Source organism: Melanotaenia boesemani, chromosome 12, assembly GCF_017639745.1.
Source record: "Melanotaenia boesemani isolate fMelBoe1 chromosome 12, fMelBoe1.pri, whole genome shotgun sequence".
NCBI classification, from domain to species: domain Eukaryota; kingdom Metazoa; phylum Chordata; class Actinopteri; order Atheriniformes; family Melanotaeniidae; genus Melanotaenia; species Melanotaenia boesemani.
This window is the reverse complement of record NC_055693.1, coordinates 5,763,348-5,772,972: the sequence shown is the minus strand read 5'-3', so window position 1 is coordinate 5,772,972 and position 9,625 is coordinate 5,763,348. Positions and strand designations below refer to the sequence as shown.

The following is a 9,625-nucleotide window of genomic DNA, read 5'->3' as shown; positions in this document are numbered from 1 at the left end:
CTCATGTCTTCACAGGGTTCTTGCACCATTTTGAAAATAAAATTTAAGGCTTTTTAATACCTCACCAAATAAAATTTTATCCCTCAAAATTTTATAACGACTTATCCGGAATATTCAATTTATTGGCTCCTACAATGGAAATAAAGACACTAAATTTCCCGTTTATTATCAATTCTGTGCCATACGCAAAACTATCCCAAAGGGCTATTCACGAGAGGCGTTTTTGTAAAAAGAAATTGACAGTTTGATAGCCAACCCTTTCAACATGGTTTGGTCCATGTAGATTTAAAACACAAAGCTCACAGTTGTCATTTTCATTTATTTTCCTTTGTGATGCAGGAAAGCTGAAACAAAACATAAATTGGATTAGATTAAGCAAAAATGAAGCGGACTGCATTATGGCTCAGTAGGTACATTTGCAAAACGTCTTAAACAACATCACATGACTTAAGGAACTTGTGAATAGAGGTCCATTGATTTGTGACATCCTTCTCCTCAAGACATGTGGCGTAGCTCTGCCACTCTCTTCTCAATTTCACAGTCTAGCTCCACTAACTCCCCTCTCTTTTCCTTGCATCTTCTTCTCATGGTATTGGATTTAGTTATAAATTCCGCCATCTTGGTTCCTGCTGCATTCTCAGCCTTCTCTGCAAAGCTATCTGCATCGTTGTGTAGAGTTTCACACACGGTTGAGATTGTTCTTCTTTTCTTGCGTAGCTCTTCAAGCTCACCTTCAATCTCTTTTCTCTTGTTGGTCTGTTTTGTCTTTTCCCTTTTCTTCCTCTCATCATCCAAGAACATCCTGTATCGGTTGCGGGCGGATGAACACTCATTCAACAGTTCTTTAGTTAACGGCACTTTGACCACTCCACCACACGTTCTCACACAGTCGCAGATAAGTCTCTGTGAGACTACAGTGTCTTCATTCATATTGTACATCTCCACCTGCTTGTTTATGGAGAACCCACGCTCCACAGTAGCTTGCCCATGGGACAAGAGCAGCAGCTTTTCCACAAAGCTCCAAAGTTCTGCATATCCGTTCATGGCCTTATGCAGGAAGCTGTCAACTCGGGATTTTCCATCCAATGCACTGAAAGCAATGAACTCCTCTCCTCTGGCCTCACTGAGGAGAAACTTCTGAAATTGTTCGGCAATCTTATCACCTGAATTTAGATAAAGACAAGTATATTTCCTGGTTAAAATAACACTTTATGAAAATCAGAAGAGATTTATTTTTCCTACACTGGAAAATCATGACATATTTCTAACTATTTAGTGAGAACATATATTAGGCCAACAGACATAACCTTTACTAGGCTACATTTCTAACAATACAACTAAAAAGATTTACTGCAAAAAGGCTAGTATGACTTGAAATCTAAAATAGACTCCTTTTGATAAACAGTAGGCTAATTGGTATAATTTCTGATATGTCTGCAGATGTTACCCGCTGTCACTCCTCCAGACAACTTCTTATCCTGCACGAACTTGATGATAAGGGCCTTCATTTTTTGCAGGCACATGTCTGGTTCAGTGTACATTTTCTGGGGGTCCAGGCAAATCATATTTCGGACAGTGGGGTACTTCAGAGGGCACTTCAGTAGAAGGTTCTGACAAAGTTTGGACAGAGCAGTCTGGCTGTCTCGCATGAACAGTAGAACATCTCGCTCACTTCCACCACTCTGACTGCCTGACATTCCCTGACAAAAGTTGAACACACTTGAAATATCAAATAAACTCCCTATGACTTACTCTACACGACACTTGACATATCCATTTAATGTCAGCTGCTTGATGTCTAATCAATTAATCTGAACTCTTAACTTTTCCACCATAAATAATTCAAGATTCAAGTGATTTAAAGCTGACAAGCACATTGTGAAAAGTAATCTAAGATAAGCATTACCTTAAGGGCAGCTGTGGCTCCCAAGCCAATGTCCAGTTGCTTTGGACTGACCCAAAGTTTTTGGTCTGTCACATCAAGCTTGACCAGTTTTACTGGAGAAAGATCAACATGGACATCTCGCTTTATGAAACGTCTGAGAAGGCTCTGAAAATTGAACACAAGCACAATAATTATGATTGTAACTAAAACTGGATAACTTATTACAGTATTCAGTTCACAATATTTCATACAAACGTAATTATGCCAACAACTTATGTTACTTTTGCTTTTTACTCCTCTTAAAATGACCGTGCTTTAATAATTGAACAATTAATATACTTTTAGTAGTCATTAAACCTACCCTGATTAGATCCTCCAAATCTCTGCCAAGAAATGGAATCATTGGGGCATCTGTCTGGTAATTGGTGAGAAATGGCTGAAAACTTCTTGAGACACTCATGAAGAAGTGCAACTTTGCTAGGATCAAGGGATCCATTCGGGCTTCTGCGATAGTGTCATATGACGATGACCTTGGATTGGGGAGTTTCTTGGCTTTGACCTGAACCACATAGGTGATGATATATTGCCAAATTTCAATGGCTCTCTCCACTGCCGGCAGGTTTTCCAGCCATCGATGTCCACAAAATGGCAGAGGAAATGTATTGCACTTGGTGACTAATACAAAGTCTTCTCTCCTTGCAGGTGCACAATGAAACAGGTAGTGCAGGGCTTTTAAGACTTTCTCAACTTGCCACACCGCAAAGCCATTCTTGAACGAGTTGTGCATAGTATGAAGGCCACAACTCCCAGTCATTTGTAGCTGGGCTCCACCACACTGCTCTCGGTGTTCCTCTTGTAAGAGTTCAACAAATTTCCAATTAACAGAAGGCCCATCCATTGACAGTGAGACCATGTTGTTCAGATCCAACTCCTTTGTACCTTCCTGGACATTTGTAAATACAAATAAATTAAAAAAGTTATTTATTCAATATGCCAAGACCACCTAAGTTTAAGTTGGGTTGTTCCATTTGTGTGATTTTATTTATATATTAAACATATATAACTTACCTTGAAATGAGCCATGATGTCCTCGGCCCTGGAGTGACCCATGAACTCCGACCCATAGAAGCGGGAGATGACATGGTGTGTGCCAGTCTCATCATCAGTAGTCCAGAACCGTAAATGAAGGTCCATTTGTTTGCTCTTTGTCGTTTTATTCATGCTTTCGTCAAACATGACAACATATGGCTTCTCAGAAACGCTACGTGATAGCTCCTTCTTGATGAATGAAGCGATGCCATATTTGGCAAATGATGGGTATTTTTCCATCATAGAATAAGACACAAAGAACTCAGAGTGAAGTCAGCTTCATCGCGATGGGGAGAGACTGTGGTTCAGCACTCAGAGAGTGTCTGGTGTCAACTCCTAAGTCTCAACCCCAGTGCATCCTTTTTATTGAGCAGCTATCACACTTCAGAAGAGCAAGCAAAGTTCTCGCAAACTTCAAACAGGGAAACACATTAGCATACAACACTTTATGACCCTTATCACACAGAGCTGTGACCACCACATCCTGTCCTCTGCAGGGTGGGTGAGACCGAGAACCTTCAAACAGGGAAACACATTAGCATACAACACTTTATGACCCTTATCACACAGAGCTGTGACCACCACATCCTGTCCTCTGCAGGGTGGGTGAGACCGAGAACCTTCAAACAGGGAAACACATTAGCATACAACACTTTATGACCCTTATCACACAGAGCTGTGACCACCACATCCTGTCCTCTGCAGGGTGGGTGAGACCACAAATCATTACCCATCCTTAAGGGAGAAAGTTTAAACTGTTAACTTTAAATTGTCAACTTCGCTTACTCTAACAGCGACATATGCCGTTTTATTTTCACCACACGTGAATGATTTTGCAAGCTGGGAATCAGGGAACATAGCAGCAAAGACGTCACGTATGTCCTCATTGGATTTAAATGAATTGTGCCTCGTCACAGTGTGGAGAACCCACAGTACCTCTGCCTTTTGTGTGTCTGGCGGTGACATGAATTTTACCATATCCGACTGAGAGGTGCCGTCTGAAATTGGAGAGTCTTTAGATGGTGCTGCCAGCAATGCGGGGATTAGCCTGTTCCCGCTATGACTAGCTGCTGCTTCGTACCGCTGGTGTTTCCCTCCTTTCATGTGCGACTCAACAGCTTTGAGCCCCATGTTCCCCAACGAAAAAGTCTTTCTGCAAAATTTGCACTTTGCTTCATGGTCGTTTTCGGTCGGTATCAACCACCTTCGAAAGGCCTCCTCGTCCATCCACTTCACGTTAAACTTGCACTTCCCCATCTTTGAACGTACCGTACGTGTCGCGCCGACATTCTTTTATACGCATCCCCGCGTGACATTAGAGTGTGTAGCCGACGTACCATAAAGCCGTATTTATATCATGAAATCTCATTGACACAACACTAAATAATGTTTCATGGTGTGGCACTTTGCTTTGCCGTCAGTCTTAAGCGCACCAGCTTATAATTTAATACCTACAACAAAATTTATGCAAATTTAAGACATTTTAAGACCTTGATTTTCCAGATTTAAATTTAAGGCTTTTTAATACTTTTTAAAGACCCGCGGGAACCCTGCTTCATGCAGCGCGAGGACGTATCAAATCGGCGGGAATTTGTCGCAATTGCCGTGATGTTCGCTTATGTTAGATATACGGATGGCTACAAAGCTATCGTCCCAATTTCAGATATAAAAAATTTTGATCCGAAAACCTACAAGAATGACGTTCTTTATCAAATTCTCTGGGAAAACGACTACTACAACGGTCAAGTTCTCCTACTGAAAGGTAAGTTGATGCAAAGTTAAGATTTTTATAGTGTATATAAGCTAACGCCATCATTAGCTTAATTTAGCTACTAGCATAAGACACCACTTCTTATATATGGTCTTCGACAGACTTAAGCTTATTTACATAATTAGCTAGCATGTTAACATACACACTTACGTACTTACCTTTTCATAGAAACTCGAGAGGACCTTCAACAGTTCACAGAGAATCCTCGGAAGCGGATTAGAGTCCCAAAGGTCATGGAGGAGGGGCTAGTTGCGGTGGAAAAAAATCCTGAAGCGGTCAGAGAACGTAGTGACTTGAAGAAAAAAGCGGTAAGTATATGCAGGGCTCTCACCTCTCACGCATTGGGCGTGAAACACATTTCGACTTGCTCACATGCCGAATATACCATTTCTCACGGTGAGAAATCACCATAGACTGTAAAATCAAAGATCAATGTCGCGCCGGAATAGTACTACAAGTCCCACAATGCACTGCGGCTGGTTGCTGCGCGACAGTCCGCAGCTCTTCAGCTAGAAGCAGAAAGCGGCGGCACCGGATAAACAAAGTGGGACCGCTCGCTTTGACTTAACTTGAGACGAAGCGAAGCCACAGCGTTCCTTTTCCATGGAACCCAGGGACTTTACACTCATTGTTAAAGACGCAGGTGATTTGAATCATACACCAGAAATTACTGTGTGACAAGCCTTGGAAATGGAACATGTAATGAGCTGTAGAAAACAAGCTGTTCCGTTTATAGGAGTTAAATGTTCAGTTAAAGTTTTATCTTCAGGAGATAACCCTCAGAGCTCTTTCAGATTGCACTTTTTCAAAGCACCATTACTAAAAAACGGGAGCACACGGAGCTCTGCTTTTAACTTCATTACCAAGTGGAAACTAAGATAAACTCTGAGTTTTTGTTTGACTTCAATGGACCAAGTAAAACCGGAGATATGATCTTGAATTTAACGGTATAAAAATGTAGTGGGATATGTTTGGATAATCAAGACTGATTTTGTAGATTTATTGATTCAGTTAGCATTTAATGTTATTTATGAGTTAAGTTGAATACTATCATTACAACAAAAAAAGCTGCAGATAAAACCAGAATATAACAGATTTAACCAATCTGGCCCACTACCTGCATTTGGCTTTCATGCCCTGCTCTAGAAAGCTCCACTGAGCAAAAACCTCCATAATGAATGATAAATGCTGCATCTGATTGAACCAGTCAGATTAAACAATCATGATTTAAAACTATTAAAAAAATCAGCTTTTATATGTTTTATTTTTATTATTGATATTCATAGCAAAATATCTGAAAAAACTGCTGCATTATGTGGATATTGTTGTTAAAAAGCAGATCACAGTATTACCTGAACATATGAAAAACCATACTTTCTGTTCATTATTAAAGTTTGAATGTATAAATGCAATTCACAGTGCTTAAGCATTTTAGTCATTGCTTTGCACTAGGTGTCCAACTGTAATATCTATTTGTGTGTTCTATAATGCATTTAAAGATATAAATATCAAATAAGAATCACAGCATTTGGTTGTCTCAAATGTCGGGAAAAAGCAACTCAGAATTTGAACATTTCTCATCATGATGCTCAGTGTTTAATGCTGTCCAATCTACCAAATACGCTCCTGATATATGGTAGGACCATTGACTTTTTTTAATTTATACACGTCATGCATGTCATGAATGTAGTGGAGAGACCTGAAGTCAGCATGAGCCCATCATAGTGAAACTGTCCAAGTCTGCAGGGGACATAAAAATTAGCGCTGCAGACCAGGGGCCTCATTTATCAACAGTGCGTAGGAATTGCTTCTATCTCCTTAAGCATTCACTATTTGTATTTCAAGTTCTTACAGTAAGTGTCCACATAAAAGATCATACTTGTGAAATTTTCTTTTAAAGTGAAACACAATTATACCAGTAAATGCTTAATAAAATATTTTTTTTGTGTGTTTTGTGTTAGAAAACCATCCAAGTAGCTGAAGGAAATGAAAAAAGAAAAAGCCTTATGTGGATCTTGGAAGAAAAAAAGGCAATGAAAAAAACTTCTCCACTTCTTGCAAATGAACAAAAGGGGAAGAGGGAGGAAACGCCGCCAGACAGCTTCTCTGACAGTGATGAAGACGGAGAGGAGTTGTACCACAATGGATATATGATGAACTGAAACTGAAGTACCACCAAATGCAAAGAAAGATGCAGGATCTAAAACAAGATGCGGCCAATTCCAAAGAAAAGTAAGACGGGATGAAAAAAGTACACTTAATAAATTAATGTATTTATCACACTGAACCAAGTAAGGGTTTCTGACATACGTTAGCATTGGAGAGACTAATGACTAGCATGCCGAGGCTGGTTACCCACTGGATGGTATACTCCCTTTGCTGTCCTTTGCTTGTCGCAATTTGTTGCACGTTTATTTTGAAAAAGTAAAACACTAGGATTGGGAATTGCCTTTTATTATGAAGAAAGGAGTCCACAGTGAACCTTTCATTCTTCTCACATATAACCTGAATCAGTGTATACTGTGTAAATGCTTAAATGAGGAGGCTAAAATTCACTGAAGCATTCTGGTATCAAGCCACTGAAATCACTTTCAACATAATATTTCATCACCAGTGTGTAGTGATGCACGATATGTAAAATTTCAAATGATTAAATGATTAAGATCTGGCTAGGGATAGCAAATGGAAACTACACTTTTGGCAAAATTGTTTTTTATACGCTGTCCCCTTATCAATTAAACAAATAAAATTGAAATAATATTGGCCAATATCAGATTGATATCGGGCTGATATCGATATCCAGTTGTAAAGACAATATTGGCAGATACTGATATTGGGCCGATAGTATCGTGCACCACTACCAGTGTATTATTGTGAACGTACTGTTGGAGTTCTTAATGCTGCTCTTTTTTTTTTTCTTTTTTTATGAAGATTTGCTCAACTAAACAAGAGTAAATGTGAGCTGGAACTGGAGTTGGCTAAATATAGGGAGGCAAACCTTTCTCTGCAACAAAGCCTAGATGAGGTGCTTAAACAACTCTTTTCACAAAGTGAGTATTATTTGTTCATAATTGCACATGAATAACTAATAGCAGTATTTTTCTTTTGACAGTTTTTTTTTTTATATGTGCTTATAGGATATATATATCCTTTTGAGCCACTACAAAAAACCTCTGCAATAACATAAAGGGAAAAAAAATACTAAAAAGGGTTAGGCCATAGGGGTCTCTACATACAGTATTAAATATAGCAAAGTAGGGGCATTTTTTAAGACATTGCTGAATATGCAAAAAATGAACTTTCATTAATAACTTTGCAACAGTGTTAACTTGCATAGGTCATGTACGCTTGAACTTCATTCATGTTGACTGAGGTGAGGTGAATGAAGAATTTGAAATGACTAAAACAGGTGGGCAACATTTCCTTTGGAGGGCCAGGTTGACTTGAAATAGCAGGTTAAGAGCCACACATTCTACATTTGAATTGAAAGATGATATACATGACATGGTACCAAATAAAAAAATATCATGTACTATTTCTAAACAAAAACATTCTCATGTACATGAATACATTCATGCATTTTGGCCATGTACGGGCTAAAACGGGTCTCAAACTCAAATAAAGCGTGGACCAAAATGTTAAAATTAGTACAATTCGACGGCCGGACACGTTCTTTATTTAGAACTTATTGAAATAACCACTTTGCACATATTGACACTTGTGCCTCCAGTCATATCAGTCAGCAAGAAGTTACATAGGAAGACCTGACAGTATGTGCCAGTTATGCAGCAGTTCGATGACAGACAGTCGGACGACAGACAGGAACGCGTGCGCATCTCCCGTAACTGCAGCGCTGCTAAAAACAAATCGAATACATTTTTTAAAAGTACGCTTTTCTACTCTCCAGCTATTTCACCTGCAGCTGTCAAGAGCTCTGCGGTTCCTCTCTTCAGTCTAACGTTCAGCTGCATTCGGGCTTCGTGGTACATGATGGCACAAAAAAAAAACATTTTCAATCATCTTCTCAATTAACAACAGGGGATCAGGTTGCTGGAGCTGATGAATGAGTGGGACAAGGACTGGCGCATGCGTGACCACGCGGACCAACTTTAATATTTACTCCAAACCGGTGTGGTGACACTGGTGATCCATGTCTGCCTGGAAAGATATTTCAAACCTCCCACAGGGACCTGAGGTTAGACCTCAATGATATGGAAACAATCCAATTGCAATTTTTCTGACCAATATTGTAAACGTGATTTGGTTTGCAATTTAATCTTTCATTAATCCATCATTCAATTCCAGCTTCTTGTTAATCAAGAAATACATTTTCTATATGAGATGGAGGATTACCACATGAGATGACATCTAAATATACACTGCTTAAAGTTGAGATGTCAACGGTTCACTTACCAACTGCAAGATGCAACCTGTGGCCAAAACACTGATGTTATTTATCTTATCTACACCACAGTGTCTCATTTCTCCTTTCTGTGCTGCACATGACAGAGTTTCACCTCAATGCCAGACATGTTTGTGTTAATTAGCTGTGTGTTAGCAAGATTTTGCCCATTGTATTCTGTTATTGCAAAGTTGTACAGTTTCCACACAATCCATTCACTTTCACAATCACTTCGAGCCATTGAATCTTTTTTTTAACAGCATTGTGATCTTCATCATTGTGATCGTAGAAATTTGTAATAGTCATATTTAGAGAGGTGAGACATCATGCACCCAGTTAGCTTTAGCTTCTAAATAACTGTCATGAGTAATAAATCAGATTTATGGGGATACATGTACCAAGACATCAGTGAACTGGCGAGAAATCTGATGAAAAAGTTTTTTTCTTTTTTGTTTCCTTTAGCATCAGCAGTGAAAAT

At 39.2% G+C, this 9,625-nt stretch overlaps 1 protein-coding gene across 1 annotated transcript; it reads right to left on the bottom strand.

The window, feature by feature from the left end:
- Positions 1 to 495: 495 nt before the first annotated feature.
- Positions 496 to 3,214, bottom strand: LOC121650545. Its single transcript, XM_042002101.1, has 5 exons — positions 2,954 to 3,214; positions 2,247 to 2,828; positions 1,907 to 2,050; positions 1,448 to 1,700; positions 496 to 1,163 (listed from the first exon to the last, which is right to left on the bottom strand). Exons 1-5 carry the CDS (start codon positions 3,212 to 3,214, stop codon positions 496 to 498), a joined length of 1,908 nt encoding a protein of 635 aa, XP_041858035.1.
- Between the last annotated feature and the right edge of the window lie 6,411 nt (positions 3,215 to 9,625).